Source organism: Mirounga leonina, unplaced genomic scaffold, assembly GCF_011800145.1.
Source record: "Mirounga leonina isolate KUSES-001 unplaced genomic scaffold, KU_Mleo_1.0 Mir_129, whole genome shotgun sequence".
NCBI classification, from domain to species: domain Eukaryota; kingdom Metazoa; phylum Chordata; class Mammalia; order Carnivora; family Phocidae; genus Mirounga; species Mirounga leonina.
Genome location: NW_023270323.1, coordinates 22,533,717 through 22,556,661, shown reverse-complemented (window position 1 = coordinate 22,556,661; position 22,945 = coordinate 22,533,717). Strand labels below are relative to the sequence as shown.

General features: G+C 38.8%; 1 protein-coding gene across 4 annotated transcripts in view; it reads left to right on the top strand.

The window, feature by feature from the left end:
* The first annotated feature begins 2,986 nt into the window (after positions 1–2,986).
* The window catches only part of MTHFD2L (methylenetetrahydrofolate dehydrogenase (NADP+ dependent) 2 like), a 132,240-nt gene continuing 112,281 nt past the window's right edge, over positions 2,987–22,945 (top strand). Inside the window, exons 1-5 of one of the 4 annotated variants that reach the window (XM_035004804.1) lie at positions 3,100–3,142; positions 4,399–4,446; positions 5,160–5,249; positions 19,962–20,146; positions 20,941–21,063. In XM_035004804.1, coding sequence (XP_034860695.1) covers positions 19,993–20,146; positions 20,941–21,063 — 277 coding nt within the window. In that variant the 5' untranslated portion in view covers positions 3,100–3,142; positions 4,399–4,446; positions 5,160–5,249; positions 19,962–19,992. Of the gene's footprint in view, positions 3,143–3,169; positions 4,447–5,159; positions 5,250–19,961; positions 20,147–20,940; positions 21,064–22,945 lie in introns of those variants that run through there. The other 3 variants (XM_035004803.1, XM_035004802.1, XM_035004805.1) reach the window with 3 other exon arrangements.

Here is a 22,945-nt window from a genome sequence, read left to right as displayed (position 1 = left end):
CAAGGCTCACTGATGCACTATTATATTTTTTAGCCTTTTTTAAAAAACACATTTCACCTTTGATAGTTTTTAGTGTTTTCAAGTTTACTAATCTTTATTTCTGCCACATCATTTTGCCAGCTGGAGGAAGGGACAGACTTACGGCCATATAGACAGCTCATGTAAGAAAGAAGTGGAATTGTAGATAAGGAGGAATGAACTGACTAGTAATAAGTGCTTTTGGTGCAACTGGTTGTACATTTTTTTAAAGACTTATTTATTTGAGAGAGAGAGAGCGCGCACCTGAGCATGAGTGGGGGAAGGGGCAGAGGGAGAAGGAGACTTCCCACTGAGCAGAGAGCCCCCATTCACCCATTCAGCTTTGCTCAATGCTATGCTAGGTACAATGGGGATATAAAAGAAGTGGACTAAAGGGCATGCCTTCCTCCCCCATATAGAGCACAGAATCCTGCATATGTTGCTAGACTGATAACTACTCCTGGGCTGGAATCCTTTCTGTAGGATAATCACTCCTGGCTTCTATCCTAGCCTAACCAGACTACAACTGCCGGGACAAACCTATAGCAAGACGAATGTTAGGATAACTTGTTCCTTGTAATGAGACTGCATACCAGAGGAACCCAGAAGTGTCTCATCAATTAGAGAGATATAAGGTTATTATAAAGATTTGGGGAAGGGTAGAGGTTAAGTGAAATTTACATAAAGCAATATTTTGGTAGGCTCAAAGCAGAAAAGAGCTGTGTGTAAAGGGGTCAACATCAGGTTGGACTGCAAAGTGGACCCAGGGGCCTATTCCTTGGAATTGATAAAGGTAAGACAGATGTGGAATGTGTTCAGAAATCCCTCATCTGAAGCTTTTTAGGTAGGTTGGAAATAAAGGCTGCTTCTTTGTTTGAAATTGACTTAGATCATGCAGAATAGGATGTTTCATTCTTATTCATTTGATTTTAAACATCAAATTTTCTGACAGTTATGATTTTAGAGAACAAGGATGCTAAGTAAGAAAGCGGTGGTCAAAGGGATTGTGATGAAACTCACAGCTGCAGCCTGATGGTGAGAGAAATATTCTTTCCCTTCCCCTCCGCAGCTGGTTTTATCTGTCTCTTATCTGTGTCTGTTATTTGTTAAAAAACAAGATAACAGGTCCAAAATGGAGTTGCTTATGCTAAGCCCCACTTCACCAAACTGAGACTTAATGAGTGTAGAGGCCAAGGACAGGCCACCCCAAGATGGGCCACTTGGACATGAACATTATTTTGCCTTAAAAACAATCCAAACCCAGCAGATTCAGAAAAAGTTTTTCACTTCCCCAACTGCCTGCTTTACCAGGAAGAGAGCTATTAATAGAGATTCCTCTTTACCTAAGAAACTATCTGCATAATAGGGCACCTTTGTTTTCCAAACATCTCCTTTCCCCTTCCTGTTAGTGGCCTCTCTCCCTTTGTATCCTCAGACCCCTACCCCTCTCCTTAGCTCATATAAGCATCATGTTACCTGTCTTTGGAATTTCCAGGTCTGTGTGGATTCCCCATATGTACGCTATTAAATCTGATTCTGATTCCCTGTACATAAGGTATTAAATTTGGTTTTCTCCTGTTAATCTGTCTCATGTCAATTTGATTTTAAGTCTATCTAGAAGGACCTCCCTAATTCTTCCTCCCCATTAGTTTCCTTTGTCCTAGATATGGCATCTTAAACCAGCAACCAGGAATCACCTGATCAGCACTAGTTAGGTATTGTGACTGATAGATCCCTGCCATCCCCTAAAGGAAAGTAACTTTGCAATAACAAACCTACTTTTTTGCTAGTGTAACTTTCTTGTTCCTGCTCCCTTCTGCCCAGAAAAGTCTTTCATTTTGTACAGCTCCTCAGAGAGCCTTTCAATCTGCTAGATTGGCTGCTGCCTGATTCAAATTGATTTTTGATCAAAGAAACTCTTAATTTTAAAAAATATGCTTCAATTTGTCTCTTAACATATTCCAACATAGTGAATGGTCAGTCTGACTTTTACTTTTTCAGACGGAGTTGATATTTTGCTTCCTCCTTCGTTGTCAATTCACCACACAATGCAGGTTCCTAAGCTGTGTTAACTTGGTCATCAACTCTGGAAAATAATAGACATTGGTCATTTTTTTTCCTTCCAGAAGTGGAGATAAGGTAGAGCCATAGAAATCCTAAAGTTCGGGCGCCTGGGTGGCTCAGTCGGCTAAGCCGCTGCCTTCGGCTCAGGTCATGATCCTGGAGTCCCGGGATCGAGTCCCGCATCGGGCTCCCTGCTCAGCGGGGAGCCTGCTTCTCCCTCTGACCCTCCCCCCTCTCATGCTGTTTCTCTCTCTCTCTCAAATAAATAAATAAAATTAAAAAAAAAGAAAAGAAAAGAAATCCTAAAGTTCACTCACACTCACACCTTTGTTTCTCTCTCCAGCTCCCAGGTATCCCAAGATGGTACTAAAGGAGTAGGAAGCAAAGAAGCGGTTAAATGCTTCTGGCTTTAAATCAATTCCACGTAGCCTCGGAGGTGGTAGGACATTTCTGGCTAGGGTAAAAAGGCATGCTGCTTGGACTGATTAGTTTAGACACCTTACCTGTGCCCTCACTGTAGGAAAATCAGAGGTGTAGCGGGTGGGTGAGAAATCACACCGCTAACAGCCAGTCTCAGGGACGCAACCCATCCCGCACCCCGGCGTCCTCCTCCCCATCCCCCATCCTTTGCTCAGCCAGGGCTTAGGTCCTGGCCCCGCCCCCTAACAGTCCCGGAGTTCCTTTGGCCCCGCCCCCGACCGACTCGGAGCTCGGTTTCTGGCCCCGCTTCCCGGCGTCCTGTAGGCCCTGCCCCAGCCCTGAGCTTGGCTCCCGGCCCCGCCCCGGCATGGCGCCCAAAGCCGGCTGAGGGAGGGACCGGCTCCCCGGCCCGGCCGGGTGGGGGCGGAGCCCAGTGTGAGCTGCGAGGGCGGCAGCGGCGGGGGGTGGAGCCTCCGCCCGGAAGCCAGCGATTAGCGGCCATGGCCGTGCCGGCCCGCGGCTTCTACCTTCTTGGTGACCGTGTGAGCCGCATGCTGGCGCGGGGCGGGAGCGCAGTGCTGCCGGGGGTTCCGGGAGCAGACAGGCGCGTGTTCCGGGGCTTTCGGAGCAGCGGCGTGAGGTACGAGCGCCCGAGACGCTCGCTGTTTTCGGGTGTGGGTGCCGACGCGTGCGGAGCCGCCGGCTGCGGGAGGGCCGGCGGGGCGGGGGCCGCTGGCGCCTGCCGAGCTTTCCCGCGTCGGGCCGGAGGCTAGGGCAGCCGCGCGGCGTGGCGGGGCTGGGGGCGAGGCCTGCCTGGCTTCGAACTTGGCCTTGCGGGCAGGTCGCTCGACCTCAATTCGGGCAGCCGGGATGTGGTCTGCTTTGGGCTCTGGCGCCAGAATATTCCTGTTTTGCAGGAGGTACAGTGGAGTGGTTTAGGAAGACATTTGAGGCCCTCAGGAAAGGCGAGGTGGAAACAGGTGGTCTGCGTGTTTCAAGTAGTTGCTTTTGTTTTGGTTATTGTTGTATTTCGTAAACAAAGGAGTGAGCATTGTCTGGATGGTTTACTAGTGTTTGAGTTTCTGAATTCCTTTGTTGATGGTAATGCTGAGTTCTTTTCCAACTCTAAAATTCTTAATGATTTCACAAAATCAGATATTAATCTTGATTTCTCAGTCTTTTTCTGTATGGCTCTTCCCAAACCTCTCCAATCTAAGGTTGAAGTAATCAGTCTTAGAATCATTGCATCTCTTTGGACCCCGTCGCTGGCTAGTACGTTACTTGGTATGGTTTTAACTTCTGCACAGTGGCACCCCTGAACTCTTCACTTCTCCGCCATCTACTTGTTGGAGTTGCAAACTCAAACCTAAGCATATAAAAATATATTCCCTTGACCCAGAGCCAGTGAGTCCAGAAGAGGTTCTGTTTTCAAGACTTTCAGGGCTTCCAGCAACGCGTGTTCACTGCAGTTCTACGCGCTCAGAGACGGTCTTTTTCATCTTTTTGTATCACCAGTGAGCAGCACAAGTACCTGGAAGAAAGTAATAATCAGTAATGCCGAAACATAGCTACTGCTTATTTAATTTAAATTGGTTGGCTCCTATTTTATACATATATTTAGTTCTCAGTCTTGAGTGACTAAAATAAAAAGATACATATTTCCAATAGGGTTTACTTTAGATGTAGTTTCTGTTGATTAGGTCTTCCACGAAGATATGTGAGACCATAAGTGATTCTGAGTCTGGTTAATGAAGCTCTCGGTGTTTGAAACAATTTGCCAGTTGGTTTGGAATAACCAACTGTACTACCTAGGAAAAGCAGATTGTGTAAAATTCTGTTTGAATTGCAGAATTAAAGGTATAATGTACTATAGTAACTCTGTTTTTTGAATTTCAGTTGTTTTAGGGCTTCTTTCCAGAGTGAGGATAGCCTTTTCCAGATTGTGTAAGTTCATGAATTTCCCTTTGTCAGCTTGATGTAAAGAACCCATCACCTCATCCTCTCCATATACTTTGAATGGGAGTCAACAGAACCCAAACATTTCCTGGTAGCCACTTGCTTCATACACACGTGGCACAAGCAAAGGGATAATTCAGATCTTTTAAGTTGTATTTAATGGTCTCTTTATAATTTAAAAGATGAATGCAACCGTTTTGGAAAGCTACTTTTTTAAAAAGATTTTATTTATTTGTCAGAGAGAACATGAGCGTGGACAAACAAGCAGGGCGTAGCGCCAGGCAGACGGGGAAGCAGGCTTCCTTCTGGGCAGGGAGGCTGACTCGGGACTGCATCCCAGGACCCTGGGATCATGACCTGAGCTGAAGGCAGCCACTTAACCGACTGAGCCACCCAGGCGTCCCTGGGAAGCTGTTCTTAATATAAAGAAGTATTACTTTCAACCCAGCTGCTTTCAGCCCCATTTGATATAGGTTATGACTATAAAAATAAAGAATACTTTTGGTAGTTTTTATTTTCTTACGGCAGTGCTAATCAAGTTAGGATAGGATGGTGTTCTTGACATCCTCTCGGCACTGAATACCACATATGAAGGTGAAGTTGGCTGTCAGGTTGAGAAACACCTGTGGACTGTTGGGTCTCGGGTGGGGAGGAATTCGGACAGTGTGTTGATGCTTATTGGTGTCTCTTTTCTCTTCTAGGACCAGCAGAGAGAAGAGATTCCATCTTCCAGAGGTCGCCACTGTCTGCCTCCCCACTTGTCCCAATCCTCAGTCATCTTTTTAAATAATGTAGTTACACATTAGTTGTCTAGTTCTTCATAGTGAATGTGGTTTAATCTGACATCATTCCTGTTGACTTGAAATTTGAGCCTTAGTATTATTTTTATTGAAAATTATTTTTGAGTTTGATAAACTCTGTTTTAAATTAACAGATTTATTGTCAGTTTCTGAGCTACACAGAGCCTTAAAGAAAAACGAAAAAGCATTTTTGATTATTTTTCATATTTTTGACTAGATACCTGTACTAATGGAACATGTAAGTACTTCTTTAATGAAGTATTTAATTGGAATTTCAAGAAATAATCTTTGGCAGAATTTGAAAATTATAAAATGTTGAAGTATCATTTAAGCTTTCTCTCATTTTTAAGATTTAACAGTGAGTCAATTTCCTCATGAGAAATTAGATCTTATTAATTGGAAGAAAATATATTTACTGTCAAATAAATAAGCCCTTATATTTGTTGCAGCTTATTGTTTCTTGAAACGAATTATCTAAATAGCCAAAAAGTTAAAAATTAAAAAAAATTATAGTGATTAAATTTTTACTATTTTTGCCTTTTTGCGTGAGTTTACAGATGAAACGGTCACTGGATTATAAATATCACATGAATCTTTGGCCCATTGTTTTCAGTGTATGGAGCTAGGCAGCAGCATTTCCCATTTGGAGGGGATGTTACACACCTTGTACATTAATGCCGTGCTCGAAGCAGATTTGCAGGTATCCTACAACAGGGACTTCCTAAATGCGGCTTTAGATCATCCTACCTGAATTTATTTTCAGTAATTAAATGGATATCCTAAGCGTTTGTTCCATGTTTATCCTGTTGCAAAGTGATTCCCAAAGTCGTTAATTTGGCAGATTCTCTTTTGTCCCTTGCTCCTGATATGATGCCTTTAGTATTTGTAAAATTTTGTATCTGGCCTACAGCTCTTGATGGAAACCTCACCTTTCTTTATGTCTCATTGACAATGGCTTTATAATTTTTGCAGCTAGACCAGCATTTAAAAAAAACAAAACAAAAAACTACAATTCTGGAGCTATTAAAAAATACTGATTTATGTTCGTTAACTATTCATGTCTTGTAGAGGGAGTAGTTGAATTTTATAATTGAAAAAAGACCAAATTTCATCAGTAAGGCTGTTCATTTTTATTCAAATTCTCCCCTCTAGTAGTCATTCAATATTTCTGTCTCTGCAACAGAATTATTTGATGTAAAGATCCTTTTATCCTCATGTGCAGCTTGAAGGACCCAGACTCCAGTTAGGACTATTACTAAAGCTGATTTTTCATAGACTGATTTCAACCAAGATAAGAGTTAGTTCCAATGACTAGCAAAAGTAGTTTCTCAAAATCATATTTTGTTGGGAAATGTGATAGTGTGGTTTTCCTATCTTAGTGCCTTACCTATCTAATGAGATAGCTGTCTGGCTACAGTGTTGATTTCTAAGCAGTTCTTAATGTCATTTTAAATTTAGAACCTACATATTTTGCCATTTAGTGTTTCTATATCTGAGTTTTATGTCTGTGTCCCAGCTGTTCAGAAATAATGTGTTCTAATGTAATGTCTCCAAAATCAAGTTTTCTGATTAAAATGGGTCAATAGATGAAAAAAGACTAGTATTAGACGAACCATGAGAGACTGGACTCTTGAGAAACTCAGGGTTCTAGAGGGGAGGGGGGTGGGAGGATGGGTTAGTCTGGGGATGGGTATTAAAGAGGGCACGTATGGAGCACTGGGTGTTATACGCAAACAGTGAATCATGGAACACTACATCAAAAACTAATGATGTAATGTATGGTGATTAACATAACAATAAAATTCAAAAAAAAAAAGACTAGTATTAATCTCAGGTCTTGTTACTCAGTCATGGTGTTAGGAATAATTAAGCAGTTTCTTTATGACCTGAATCTTTGTTTTTCAAATATTATCTTTTCATGTTAATACCTTGATTGGATGGTTAAAAACATCAGGAAAAAACAAAAATGCCACATAATTTTCCATGGTAACATACTCTCCTGGAATTCTGTGGAGCCTAATGGCAGGTTTGAAAATAGTTTGGGTTGGAGATGATTAAGTTGTGGAGGGAGGTTTAAAGAGCTTGGAACTTGGGAGAAAATTGAACTGTCAGAGTGGGATAAATTAATGATTAATAATAAATGAGATTTGCTATTGGGTGCCATTTGGACCAGATAAAAAGTACTTAAAAGAAAACTTTGTGGTCAGAATGAAGATAAAAAATTTTGTGGTCAGAATGGAACATAATCTAAACCTAAATTAGTGTCAAAGAACTCAGGGTTGGGTGTTATCCAAGAATGCTTATCCACGCTGCTCCACTTAACATTACATCATGTCCATTTTCTGTGTTGCTATTGTTTTTACTAATATTTTATTGGTTGCATTATATTACATTAAGTCAATTGGTCATAACTTACATAACCATCTCGGTATTCAGTGTCTAATTCTTAAAACATACGAAATAATTTACTCTCAGATTTAGGTCATGTTCTTGTCAACATCATACCAACAGGGTTTGTTCACTTAATGATCAGAATGAAAATGATCAATGATCTATGTAGGTTTCTGTAATTACTCACAATAAAGAGTGTGCCTAGAACCAAAAGACTAAAGATTAATAATTCTAAAGTTAGGGCATATATAGTTTAAAATAGATGACCCTCTTTTCCCCTATGATCCTCTGTTTTGTTTCTTAAATTCCACAAATGAGTGAGATCATATAAAACAAGAAGAAATCAGAGAGGGAGACAAAACATAAGAGACTCCTAATCATAGGAAACGAACTGAGGGTTGCTGGAGGGGAGAGGGGTGGAGCGATGGGGTAACTGGTTGATGGGCATTAAGGAGGGCACATGATGTAATGAACGAACACTGGGCATTATATAAGACCAGTGAGTCACTGACCTCTACCTCTGAAACTAATAATACATAATGCGTTAATTAATTGAATTTAAATTTTAAAAAATTCAAAAAAAATAGATGTCCCCTCCCTGCTTTGGTTATTTATGAATGACTAATGAATATCATCTTGCCTTTAATACAGTTGTGTTGTTGAAAAATAAATTCTTACTAGTATTCAGTGAAACTTTACTCTGTGCTAAGCACTTTGCTGAGATTTTTTTGCATAAGTATATCCTTTTATCCTCACAACAGCTGAAGTAGACTATTACTATTCCTAATAGATTGGGTGATTGAGGCTTAGAAAAACTAACTTGCCCAGGCTAACAGTAAATAAATGGTGAAGACAAGGTTTGAACCTTAATGATCTACCCAGTGCTTTGCTCTATAAGCAACTTATAATTATTGACATATCTCACTATTCCTTTTCTTGAAAACATGTATTAAATCTCGTAGAACTTTTGTGAATCAAAAGAAAGCTAATTTTGCATATAAATCTTAAAAATTTTCTTGTCAGTTTCCCTTAATGAAGGGTATTTTTTTTTTTTAAAGATTTTATTTATTTATTTGACAGAGACACAGTGAGAGAGGGAACACAAGCAGGGGGAGTGGGAGAGGGAGAAGCAGGCTTCCCGCGGAGCAGGGAGCATGATGTGGGACTCAATCCCAGGACCCTGGGATCCTGACCTGAGCTGAAAGCAGACCCTTAACCGACTGAGCCACCCAGGCGTCCCATGAAGAGTATTTCTTAACCTAAGACTTTATGGACCGATTTTAGGGGATCCATAAACTTAGATGGGAGATCACTAACCTCTAACAAATTTAGCATTTTCTTCAGTTGTAAATGTTGGCAACAAAGCACGGTAATATTAGCAGTATTTGAGATATTGCCAGTAAAACCTCATATACTTAAATATTACAGTTGATGCAGAGATTCAAAACATCATATATACTCATCATTATGTAGTTATTAGACCTGCCACTAGATGCTGTTCTTTAATGCTTTAAAAACAAAAGTGATAGCCCTAGTTCAAAAAAAGTGGTTTCCTTGTAATCCTGTGTATTTTGTATTAAACATTCCAAAGATTGTTCTGAGAAGCTGTCCAAGGGTTCTTGTGGTACAAAACTTAGCATCTAAGATCCTGAAAAAAGCATGAATGTTGTTTAGGTAGCTACTGATGTTCTAATTTACAGGTTAGGGACCTGAAAGAGATGAATTGCAAAATTGAATAACAGAATTATGCAAAATGAGAAGAACTTGCTTTTAGGTTTTGTTTACAAAAGTATAATTTCTGATAAAATAACTTTAGGGTAGAAGTGTAGTGTTTGGGATGTGAAATGAAATGTTTTTAAAATTCCTAAACTTAACACTCCTAAGTATTCATTCACTTTCAAAAAATTTATTTACTTCAAAAGGCTCCCTAGTACTAGTAATTGGTTTTATTGGATATATAATTTGTGCTGGTTCCCTTGGGTTTCATTTCTGTTGTACTAATTCAAACTCAAAATCTCCAAGTGAGGCCCTAAAATACACAGCAATTAAGCTATGGTAGGACCTGCAGAGAAATCTGAATTGCTAATGATTGTATTAGGCTTTTTTTTTTTATCTTTATAGATCATAAAACAGTGCACTGCAGCCCTAATTAAAGTTGTGGTTGAAAATGAGATTGGAACCTAGATGCAGAAGCGAGATGCCAAGTATACAAATTAAATATACTGCTGATCTTGGGTAGATTTTATTTGTTGTTATTTTACTATTTTATAAAGGAGTATTTTAATACCCAAGAAAAGTAGTGATTTATTTACTACTTTGCTTTAGATAATTAAATAACTACATTTTGTTCTAGTAACCATAGGTTAGGATGGTTACAGTTTATTTCCTGGAAAATACAGAGAAATAAACAAGCTCATGGAAGCAACACTAAATGATGGCTTTCTGATCTCGTATTGCTCCTTGGTTATTTGATATGTCACCATCTGTCACTTAAAAGAGCTATTTTTACAAATCAGCCAGTCAACTTTTAGCCAAATCCCTTTCTGTAAGTTAAACAGAGAACATTCCCATTATGTAGATAAGGAAATTGCATTCCTTTCAGAGCAGTTGAGTTGTCCAACCTCATTATAGCTCCTGTGGACCAAGAAAGTATTCACTGGAAATGTAAGCAAACAGGCATTTATTTGGGCAATTAGAATTGCAATTTGGGAGACTCAGATTCAGGTAGAAATCTGACTCCTGTTCTGAGGAAGACAAAGGGGACAGAATTATAAAGGCTAAAGTTCACAAGTGCAGTTCTCATTTAGGTCCTCAATGCAAAACAGACTGAAAGTAGGTTAACTGAGATTGGTTGGGTTAATATGCAAATGAGGGATTCAAGGTGAGGCTAAATCTAGGCTGAGGGTGTGTAGCTGGCAAAAAGTTCAGAGTTCCTCCAATGAGGACCTGCACAGATTCCTCCCTACAGCCTTTCCACACAATTTTCAAGAGACTTCCTTAGGCTTGCTTGCTCCGTTTTGAAATCTCCTTTTACACTATTAACCGTGAACCAGGGCTGTCTTCTGGCTGGGGATAAGTAATCTGTAATGCATTATCCTGCCCTACTACTGACCATCCCCACCCCCACTGTGATTTATTGCTTTTTAATGAAGCCACATTTAGTGCCAGCCCAGCAATGGGAGGAGAATACTGAAAGGGAGAACTCTTTGTCTTGCCTTCTTTGGGGGTCACTTGCAACATTCAGGAAATTACACCTGAGCAAGTAATGACAGGGTGCATTATGTGAAAAACATCTTAGGGGTCAAATTGACTGCACTTTATTAATGGCAATGGGAATATATAAGTTTTTGACCAAACCACATTTTTAAGAGTAAAAAGAGATGTTAAAATAAAATTTGATGGGTGCCTGGGTGGCTTAGTCGGTTAAGTGTCAGCCTTTGGCTCAGGTCATGATCTCAGGGTCCTGGGATCCAACCCCCGGTAGGGCTCCCTGCTCATCATGGAGTCTGTTTGTTCCTCTCCCTCTGCCCCTCCCCTTGCTTCTGCTCACTCTCTTTCTCAAATAAAATTAAAAAAAAAAATAATGAAAATTACATATTTGAAATATTTTACTGACAAATATTTTAGGACCTATAAAAGAGTCCTGTTCAAAGCTGTTTTCAAAATTAATATTTTAAAAGGTAATTTATATCCTTATACATTAAAACAACTGAAAATTTTTGATCTTTATATTAATATACTCAATTTTTTATGTTAATTATTTGACTACTAACTTTCAACACACGCTGACTTCTTGGTACATATTCTTGAATCAGTTTCTTAGCCATATCTTTAATACCTTGACACTGATAATTTTCTGGAAGAAAAAAAGATGCTTAATTTAAAAATTAAATTTGTTGCAGTTTTTTTTTAAAGTTGCAAATTATTCTTTTCTTTAGACATTGTAGTTTTAGTTTTCAAAGTACTTTCTCTACAGATGCTAAAGCACCTGTTAAGCTCAGAGCAAACTGCTAAATGGAACAGTCTCAATTCTAGTTTTTTTCATATTGAAATGTGAAGATATTTTAGCCTAAATATTTTCACAGTTGCTGTCTTTGTGTCTCCTTTCAGAGTACCTTTCTTTGACAAATACTTATATTAAATGTCATCACAGAAGTTGTTTGTATTTAGGACTATTAAAATATTTTGCCTTATTTATTTATCCATGTTTTACAGGTGCAGTAAAATTATAGGTCTTTTCAATTATATGCCATTACGTTCCAAAATATAAATGTATTCAGTGAAAAACAGCTCCATCAAAAGATTCTTCCCACAAATTGGAATATTATAAATTAGGATTATAGATTTGTTTACTAAGGCTGCCACAAACAAAGTACCACAAACTAGATGATTTAAAACAACAGAAGACTAAAGAAGCTAGAAGACTGAAATCATGGTATCCGCAGAGCCTTGCTCTTCTCTTCTTGCTGGCAATTCTTAGTTTTCCTTGGTCTGTAGGGACATAACTCCAATCCCCGCCTCTGTGGTCATGTGGATTATTGGATTAAGGGCCCACTCTACTGCGGTATGACCTCATCCTCATCCTACATCTTAATTATATTTGCAAATACCTTATTTCCAAATAAGGTCATAATCACAGGTGCAAAGAACTAGGATTTGGGAGACACAATTCAACCCACAACAATAGACTTTCAGAATTGCTTTTATATTGTTTAAGCCATTCTTGTTCAATTAGTTCTTATATTGTTTCTCCTGCTTTTAAAGGGATAAATTTCTTCCTTTGCTTTCGAAGGGATACGATTTCTGTTTGTAAGTTTGGTTTCAGTGACTGCAATTTACTAAAAGCTTCAGATCTCATGTCCTCTTTCCAGTGTCCTTAGTGTATCTTCTGAATGTGTTGATTAGCAATTTCCAACAGATTTTGAACAAAATGCAACAATTTTAGGCCTTTTAGGCTAATTTACAAAATAAATTTTCAAACATTTATTTCTAAAATCTGACATAGGCAGTGAGGAGAGTACATTCTGCCATGATAAAATATTTTTTTTTTTTTGTATTCAAAATAAACCTAATAAGGCTTGCAGTGGAGTTACAGTAACTGGGTTTATGTGTACATTATTTGCTAGTTTTGTTTTTGAGTCACACTTTAGCTAGTAGTAGATTATAGCTTGTTTGCACACTGCTCTAAAGGTTTCGGGCACATATGCTTCACAGGTTTGTTCACATTGAACCGGACTGACCCCCTGTCGGGAATGCTAGAGTAGGCATTCCTGCTCTGAGAGTGATGGGGGCCTAAGGGAGTGGTTCTTCACTGAGGCTCGAGAACCACTTTATACGTGCGTGAATACACTACTGTGGGATTTTAAAATCTAGTCTATAGAGAGCGTTCCTGGCAATTTCTTAGCCAGTTTGTTTCAACAGCTGAGTCCTGTTGTATTCTATGACAGGAATTTTGTCAGAGTTTGCACTTTTTGTGCAAACCAGAGGAAAAATGTTTGAGTTTTTCATTAGAATTAAGAACTTTTCATCCCCCCCGGGGCGCCTGGGTGGCTCAGTTGGTTAAGCGACTGCCTTCGGCTCAGGTCATGATCCTGGAGTCCCGGGATCGAGTCCCGCATCAGGCTCCCTGCTCGGCAGGGAGTCTGCTTCTCCCTCTGACCCTCCCCCCTCTCATGTGCTCTCTGTCTCTCTCATTCTCTCTGTCTCAAATAAATAAATAAAATCTTAAAAAAAAAAAAAAAAAAAGAACTTTTCATCCCCCGTAATCATAAACTAAGTGAAAAGACAAGCCACATAATGGTGATAGCTGATACACAGACCTAACTGATGATACAAGATTAGTGTTCAGAATGCATAAATAACTACTCCAAGTTAGACACAGATTAATAATTCATTAGAAAAATGGTCAAAAGTGATGAACAGGCATTCCATAGAAGAGGAGCTCCAAATGGCCAATTAACCTGTAAGACGTTCAACCTCTAGTAAATAGGGAAATGGATATTATGAGCACAATTAAATGCCATTTAACTAATTGGTTTAGTTAAAAATTTTGACAGTATCAAGGAAGTAGAGCAATAGAAACTTTCATACAGCATTGGTGGACTTGTGAACTAGTGCAGCAGCTTTGGAAAACAAGTTGGCACAAATCGAACCCCCATGTGTATCCTTTAATCAGAAATTCCATTCTGGTGTGTATACCTTTAAGAAACATGTATATATTTTATTTTATATATCATGTATGTTATTATATCTTTAATGTTTAGAGTTACAAACATTGGATGATAAAGGAAAGCAATGGAATTATAAGCCCACATTTCAGGATAGTGCTTAACTCTAGGAGAGGAGAGGGTTTGGGTAGAGGAGGGTTACAAGATGATTTTGGTGGTAATGGTGATACCATAAACTGGGTGGTAAGGTTGTTAATTATTATTTTTCCTTTTTATATGTTTTGTAGATATTTTCTATCTGTTCTTAATATAGTTCAAGAAGATCTCTTTTTGATAACATTTAAAAAACATTTTAAGATGGGTAAATATCCAGAATACTCCCTGTCTCACCATTTTATGTTACATATTCCTTTTTAAACTTTAGCCATATGCAGGCATGTTTTAAGTTAAAATTATGTACCTACAACTTTTCATCTCACTTTTTCACTTAACTTTATGAAGAATATTTTCACATATTGTTGTTTTTACAGTTACTATTTTCAGTGGCAGCATAAGAATTCCAACAAATTATAATACAATGAACAATTTAACTCTGATAACTCCACAAATATTTAGTAAACACATACAATGTGCAAAATACTCTGGTATTAAGGACATTGTAGTAGATACAAATGTCCTGCCTGCACAGCTTCCAGTATAGTGTGTCCACATAGGAGTGTGGAGCAGTGGTTTCAACAAGGATTTGCCATAGGACAGCAGGGTCAGAGCAGGGTGCTGTGGGGGCTCATAGCGGAGGCAGTTCCCCAGGGAGAAGGGGTCAGAGAACATTTCCCTGGGGTCCTTCCAAGCTGAGACTTGAGGAATGTGTGGGAGTGAAGGAGGAACAGACTTGCTAGGACGTTGGGGAGGTCAGAAGGAGAAGGAAGAGTGTTTCAGGAAGAGGGAATAGTGTATGTGAAGGCCCAGAGCAACAACCCGGCCCAGTGGATAAATTGAAATGCAGCTGTGTGTAATGTGGGACTTGGCGAGCTTAGTGTTCCTTAGCAACGAGGCCAAGGAAAGCTCGTGCAGGGGCTTGTAAGCTTCAGAAAATTTGGATTTTAGTTGGAACTCCCTTTTCTCAGTTTTTCTGGTCAAAAATTTTGGAGTCCTATTTGACTTCTTTTCCTCATCCCCTACATCCAGTCTCAGTAAATCCAGTGGCTTATCCTCCAGATTAACTCAGAATCAGACTACTTCATACCTCCCCTACTACCCTCTTTGTCCAAGCCACCCTATCTCTTGCCTGGGATACCACACTAGCCTCTTATTGGTGTCCCCACTCCCTCCTCGCTCCCATAGTCTGTCCTCCACATTTTCACCCGTGATTGAATAATGAAAATCGGGTCATAGCACTCCACAAAATCACCAAATGGCTTCCTCCCTCACAGTAGAAGCCAACATCCTTTTGAAGGTCTGCAGGACCTTATGTGTTCTGATGTTCCATGACTTCTCTGACTTTGTGTCCTGTCCTGGTCCATTTGTTTCCACCACAGCCGCTGCCCTTCTTGCCATTCACCACCATACCAGACACGCTCCTGCCTAAAGTACTTGCTCTGCACTTCCCTTGGCCTAGAATTATTTTGCCCAGATAGCCACGTGACATATTCCCTCATTGCCTTCTTTTATGATAAAATATCACCTGTAATAAGAGAAGAGACACCTAACCCATCCATATAAAATGACAACTCTCTGGCAATGCCTGGGTGACTCAGTCGGTTAAGCGTCCAGCTCTTAGTTTCGGCTCAGGTCATGGTCTCAGAGTCTTGAGGTCGAGTCCTGCGTCAGCTTGTGCTCAGCACAGAGTCTACTTGAGCTTCTCTCTGTCTCCCTTTCCCTCTCCCCCTGCTCACATGCATGTGCACATTCTCTCTAAATGAATGAATGAATGAATGAAATCCTTAAAATGACAACTCTGGCTTCCAGATATGCCCTTTCCCTCTGTCACACATGATATGTTAAATATTTGCCTTTTAAAAATTTGTCTTCTTTTAAAAAAAAACTTAATGTCTGTCTTCATCTAGAATATAATTCCCATAAAAGTGGGCAGTTTGTTTTGTATACTGTTATTTATATTTCCTAGAATAGTGCCTGGTAGATAGGAGGTTTTCAGTATGTGTTAATTAAATTAATAGACAATGAGCTTGAAGTGAGGAGTTTTAATAGGGAACTGGCATGATTAAATTTGGAAAATCACTCTGGCTGCAGTGTGGAAAATGGATTGGCAGAGATTGACTTGAGCCAGGGAGAACTCTTAGGAGCTGTATGTTTCTATGCCTGAATACTTGCACTGTTATGGATATTTAATATTTTTCAACAATACACATGTTGAAAAATCTCATTTGTTTATGCACTAAAGACTATGTGAGCTAGATAATGTGTGTGTTTACTGGTTCATCCAGCATGTGGACTGATAGGGGCATCCACCCTTTGGGCCTCCGCTAATTCCAGGTTGCTTCATTTCTCTTTATATTTTATCTCCCACAGAGCCAGGCTAGCTGAGGCTCTGCAGGGACTGAGTGAATCAATGGGCTGAGCCCGCTGCTATGAAAAATCCTCAAAGTTCCTATTTATAATTGGGTGTTTACCCATAAACACCAACTAGGCCAGGCTGTAGCATCTCAGCTGTAATTAGCAAGCTCACTTAGCACATTAGTGCTATAAGGTAAGCCCTGTCACTCTCTCAGATCCCAGCATACAGGATGCAGTCAAATTTAATCTGTATATAAATTGTCTCTCTATGGAAGCCAGGATTCCGTTTATGCCACTGCCAACTCTGACATTCTCAGGGTCCCACAGCTTTGTAATATCTAAGGCATAATTATCCTGGATTATGTTCAGTGATTGCCAGTTTCACAGTAGCCTATGAACAGATTATTGTGTGTGACAGATAATCAACTAATAAAACATGTCAGCAGCAGCATTTCTATGCATATGCTATAAAATGTAACATGGAGCTCAGGTGATTTAAAATACAAATGTAATTTTTTGTAATTTAAAATACAAATGCATGTTTTTTATTATAAAAGTGAATTCTAGTATATTAGGTAAACCTGCTTCTATAGTATTTTACCCTAACTGAATATTGTTGACACAATTTAATTTATGGAAAGTATTTATTTTTTGCCACCTCACAGAAATGAGTCCTGCTGGAATAAGTTGCCATATATGCAGACTTTAGTATTTTCTAATGTAAGAGGACCTTGTTCTCTTAGAATTAAAAGGTCACTTAAATGAAATGTAAATATGGGCACTGGAAATTCAGTTCCAAAAACGTTTGTTATCTAAGCTTGAAAGATAAAATTTAAACTCAGAAGTATTTTATCTTGATTTAATCTGTAATTATAATTGTGTACTAATCATTAGAATGTACAAAGACACAAACTACAAAAGCTCACTCAAGAAATAATAGATAGCCAGAATAGCCCTCTATATTAAAGAACTGAAATTTGTAGTTTTAAACCTTTCCACAATGAAAGCTCCAGGACCAGACATTTAAGGAAGAAATAATACCAATTCTGCACAAACTCTTCTGGAAATTTGAAGAGGATGGGATATTTCCTAACTCATTCTATGAGGGTAGCATCATCCTGATACCAAAACCATACAAAGACATTACAAGAAAACTACAGACAAATACCTCTCATGTACAGAGATGCAAAAAAATTTAACAAAATTTTAGATGAAGTCCCCATAATCTGGAAAGGAGGAAAGGATAGGCAATGAAGTTTATCCCAGAAATGCAAGATGGGTTTAACATTTGAAAATCAATCAATGTAATTCATCGTATTAACAGACTAAAACCAAAACCATGTGATCATATGATTATCTCTGTAGATATGTAGAAAAGCATTTGACAATATCCTGATATAAAGTCCCATCAAACTAGGGATAGGCCTAATCATAGAACTAAATGTGTAACCTGAACCCAAGAAACTTCTAGGTGGAAACATTAAAGAAAACCTTTGTGACTTTGAGTTAGGCAAAGATTTCTCATACACATCACCAAAAGCATACTCCATAAAAGGAAAACTGAATGAAGAACATCAAAATCGAAAACTGATCTCCCAAAGACACAATTAAGAGAGTGAAGAGGCAAAGCACAGACTAGAGAAAATATTTCAAATCATATATTGGTAAAGTACTTGAACCTAGGTTGTATGAAGAACTCTCAAAACTCAGTAATAAGGAAACAACCTATAGAACAATAGGCAAAACATGAAATCACACAATTCACAAAAGAATAGAGGCAGATGATAAATAAGCACCTGAATAGACGCTTAATATTATTATTTATTATGGGAATGTAAATTAAAAGCACAGTGAGATACCACCACATAGCCAGTTGAATGTCTGAAATTTGAAAGACCAGCCATACCATGTTATGCAAGTATGTGGAACAACTGGAACTCTCATATACTGCCGGTAGAAATGTAAAATGGTACAACCACTATGGAAAACAGATTGAGAGGTTCTTAAAAATTTAAACATACCTATCATATGACCAAGCCATTCTGCTCCTAGGCATTTACTTAAGAGAAAATGTACCTGGCTTGTACATGAGCGTTTATTACAGCTTTATTTGCCATGACTAAAAACTGGAAACAAGCCAAATATCCGTCAACAGTTGAACAGATAAACAAATTTTGATATATCCATACAATTGAAAACTACTCAGCAATAAGAAGAAATGAACTGTTGATACATGCAGCAACATGAATGAATCTTAATTATGCTGAGTGAAAGTAGCTAGATAAAATGGAATATGTAGTGCATGATTCCATTTTTATAAAATTCGTGATTATACAAACTAATATATAGTGACAGAAAGCAGATCAGTGGTTGCCTGGGGATAGGGAAGGGGGTGTGGCAAGGACAGCAGAATGGTGAGATTACAATGGAGCACCAGAATTCTTCTGAGGGTTTCATTTGCTTGATTGTGGTGATAGTTTCCCAAGTATATACATATAATAAAACATCAAAAGGCACACTTTAAATATGTGCAGTATAGTTTATGTCAGTTATACTTCAATAAAGCTATTAGAAAATTAGGACAGTGGAGCAAGATTGGTACACTGATTTGTCATGATTTTCCTTGTCTTGAAAGCTGTGAAATTTTTGGTGAAAAGTAGATAAATTAGAAACAAAAGTTGATTTTACTTACAGTTATAAAGTTGTATTGTCTCATCAGTTTATTTCCTCAGTTAACTGTTTACCTATGGCAATGATTATTTTTAAAATATACTTTTATGTTGAAATGAAGAAGTGGTTTTCGAACATGGTCATGCAGAAGAGTATCTGTGGGGATTTGTTAGACATGCAGATTTCCAGGCTGTTCTGAATCATGGGGGTAGGAATCTACAAGTTTGGCAAGCTTCCCAGGCAATTTTGGTGTATGTATGCATAGACCACATTTCAGAATCTTGGTAGAACGATGTTCATGTCAAAATTGTATGAACTGGGATGGACACTATTGACCACTGGTGCCAGATTGAAATGGAATATTCTTGATATAGTTACATATATATATATATACATATATATATATATGTACCAACCTCTTAGAAAGGACAGTTGACTTATTTGAAAGAGGTAGCAAATTTGCGTTTTGTTTGTGTTGGTTGATATTCACGATGCCTGCCCCCAGGTACTAGAAAGAATTCAGGTGCTATAAGGTTTCCTTTTCTCCTTTTTCTCTTCTGCTTCTTCCCCCTCCTCCTTTTCTTTCTTCATGATATTCAATGACCTGCCTTTGGTGTTTGTGTAATAATCATGTGCTACATACAGATACTGCTTTCACTAGTCCTTTCAATAGTGAAAGGACAGGGGCAGGAGGAAGAAAGAACCATCTTACCCTTTATCAGGTACCTTAAAAAAATGAACACACAGTAAGAGCAACCTTCATTCACCACTTTTAACTTTGAGATCATGGAGAGCAAGAAAGCCTTTTCAGTATATGCATTTCTTTGTGCCTTTCTAGGGACTGATTGATGGTTGCTCACCTGGACAATCATAGATGTGTAGTTCACACTTGGACCTCGTACCTTTACGTGACTGAATGTTCCTTATTGTCTTTTTAGTACTCTACTTATTTTGTTTTCCACAGACATGATGCCGTTATTATCTCAGGAACTGAAATGGCCAGACAAATCCAGAAAGAAATACAGAGAGGTGTGGAATCATGGATTTCCCTTGGGAACAGAAGACCTCACCTCAGTATCATATTAGTGGGCGATAACCCAGCAAGTCATACGTACGTCAGGAAGAAGATCAGAGCCGCCTCTGCTGTAGGTGGGGATGCGTTTTAGTTGTTCTTGTTACTAAATCATGTGTTCTGGTTTTACTTCAAAGTGTGATCATTATCAGTGATAATTGTCAAATAAGTGCTATTTGAATAACATTTATTATTATTAGAAATTAGTTACCAAAGCTTATGTTCATTTCTTAATCTTTGTCTTCAACTTTCTTACTGAATTAACTCAACGTGGTTTCAGATCCTATGGTGACATGTCAGAGGAACACTGCACATTTAAAGGGTCCATTTTTAGGCACAGCATAGGGAATGTAGACAACGGTGCTGTAATAGGGTTGTACGGTGACAGGTGGTAGCTACACTTGTGATGAGCACAGCAAACGGAATAGACTTGTCAAATCACCAGGTTGTACCCCTGAAAAACTAATGTAATATTGTATGTCAACTGTATTTCAATTTTTTTAAAAAGGCCCATTTTTATTATATTGGCTCGAATCTGATAATAAACCTGGCCAGTTCACTCTGCTAAACCCGGCCTAATAGTGGGGGCAGTGGTATTGGTATCTTTATTCAACCCACTAACAGTAGCTTATCACAAATAAATGCAATGGGATACGGGGCCAAAAAAATGCACGTGAATCATGACAAAGCATCTGTGCTATTCGAGAAATCCCTTTTTAATGGTGCTTTGAACATCATTTTTGTAGGAGGGCCTTTCCTTCCAGTGGGATAGGAGCAGGGGAAACCAATTGCACACCGTGTAAGACACCATGAATGAAGAAAACCACATCTTTGTTAGTCCAGTGACTTTCTGTATTTGTTTTTCTTCCAGGGATCTGTAGTGAGATCATTCTAAAACCTAAGGATGTTTCACAGGAAGAACTTTTGGACGTAACTGATCAATTGAATATGGACCCAAGAGTCAGTGGTATATTAGTTCAGTTGCCACTGCCAGGTACAAAAGGTTCTTCTATATGTCTGCTTTGGCCTTAGGTTAAAGCGCATCTTTTGACATTGTTTCAAGACACCACAAGTAATTTAGAAAATACGTTCATGAAGGGACTATTAGACTAGCATGTAATTGTTGACAAATCCCAAATGACTTATTGCTTACAATGACTGAAACTTGTGAAAGAAAAATCTGGCAAAAATTACATGCAGTCCTCACTTTATACAATAGTGCAAGACCATAAAAATGAGTGTGTAAGGCAAAACCCGATAAAGGGATCCTAAAAATCAATGGGAAAAACAACAGTTGTTATGTGACCTTTAAAATGTTCTCCTCAAACATTAAAAACTCTTACTGTGGTTCATAAATGTATAGGGAAATGAAAAAAAGAGTAAAACTTATATTTGTTCAGTATACTATAATTTAAAACATTAAAAACATCGAGGGGCGTCTGGGTGGCTCGGTCAATTGGGTGTCTGACTCTTGATTGTGGTGCAGGTCATGATTTCAGGTTTGTGAGATCGAGCCCCACGTCTGGCTCCTCGCTCGGCATGGAGCTTAAGATTCTCTCTCTCCCTCTTACTCTGCCCCTCCCCACTCCCTCTCTAAAACAAACAAACAAAAAAACTTAGAAACATTGAGAATTAAAGTTATTTCTTTGCAAAAACTTGATCAGAGGAGTTTGAACAGTAACTTGCCTTCTTCTCATCATGTAACTTACAATATGGCGCAAACATCTTTTCTGTGCCTTGGTGAATTGAATTGTATATTCCTTTCTAAGTTTGGATCAGCCTCCATTTTGTCCTCTGTAATCATTTGCCGAGCGATCTTCTTGTGGTTTGTAGTCTTTTCAAAGTTGTGAAGTATCCCTGAGAGTTTCTTTAACGTGATGCTTTATGCGGGTCCCACTTACTCTGGGATGTTGTTATCCTTTTCGTCATAAGAACCTTCTTCATTTGTGTGAAACAGTCAGCCTTCACTAAGCTCCTGTGGCTCATAGCCGCATTGCTCCAAAGCGCACAGCGTCAACATTCCAGGGTCACCTAGTTCTTGGACAAGCCATTTCCATTCAATCAGAATCCTCCCATAGTGACCTAATCTTGTCTTCTGCATTCATAGTTCTTACCTTCCCGTGGGCCCAGGCTTCTGCTGTCTTTGCTTTGTTGTCGCCATTTTCAGGCCTTCTGTTCACATCTTAATTTCACTTCCAGCGTTGCCACATTTTCTTTGCTGCCCTGTCACCTTTACAGGTTAATTCCCTTTGTCGATGATCTACTTTTGTGAAATGTCATGTGAGCTGATCACTGGGAGACAAGGAGGAAGGATGATTTGTCACTTATGTTTGAGCTGAATAACGAGTGTGCAGTGACCAATCATCCACAGACTTGTAAAGAAGTGACATGTTGCTCACTGATCCTGATGCTATCTTTATTTACATAGTGATTTGTGGACCAGAGGGCCCGCAGCTCTTACATAATTACTCACAGTGAACTGACACCATAACTGACATTTGAACTGTGTTGTTGGATGGCTGGGGTTATTTAATTAAATGGTGGCTCTGAAATTCATGCCTGTTTCAACTGAGTACAGTGAGGACTTCTGGCTGAGTATAGATGACAGTAGTTTTGAGTTCTGTAAATTTTGCAGAAAGCAAAAGCTGAATGGTGCTATTGCATGGATTCTTTGTATGGTATTAATATGATACTTTATCCAGCAGTATAACTTAATGCCTTAGTACATAACTTTTGTGCTGTCTAAATTCACATTTCTAATTCTCTTAGGGGTTTATTAACCTCTCATTCATTGCCTCCCAAAAATTTGGCAGTGGGCCTAAACCCAGTTGATTGGCTCATATTAAAAGAGAGTCTTTTTTCTACTGTATTTGCCA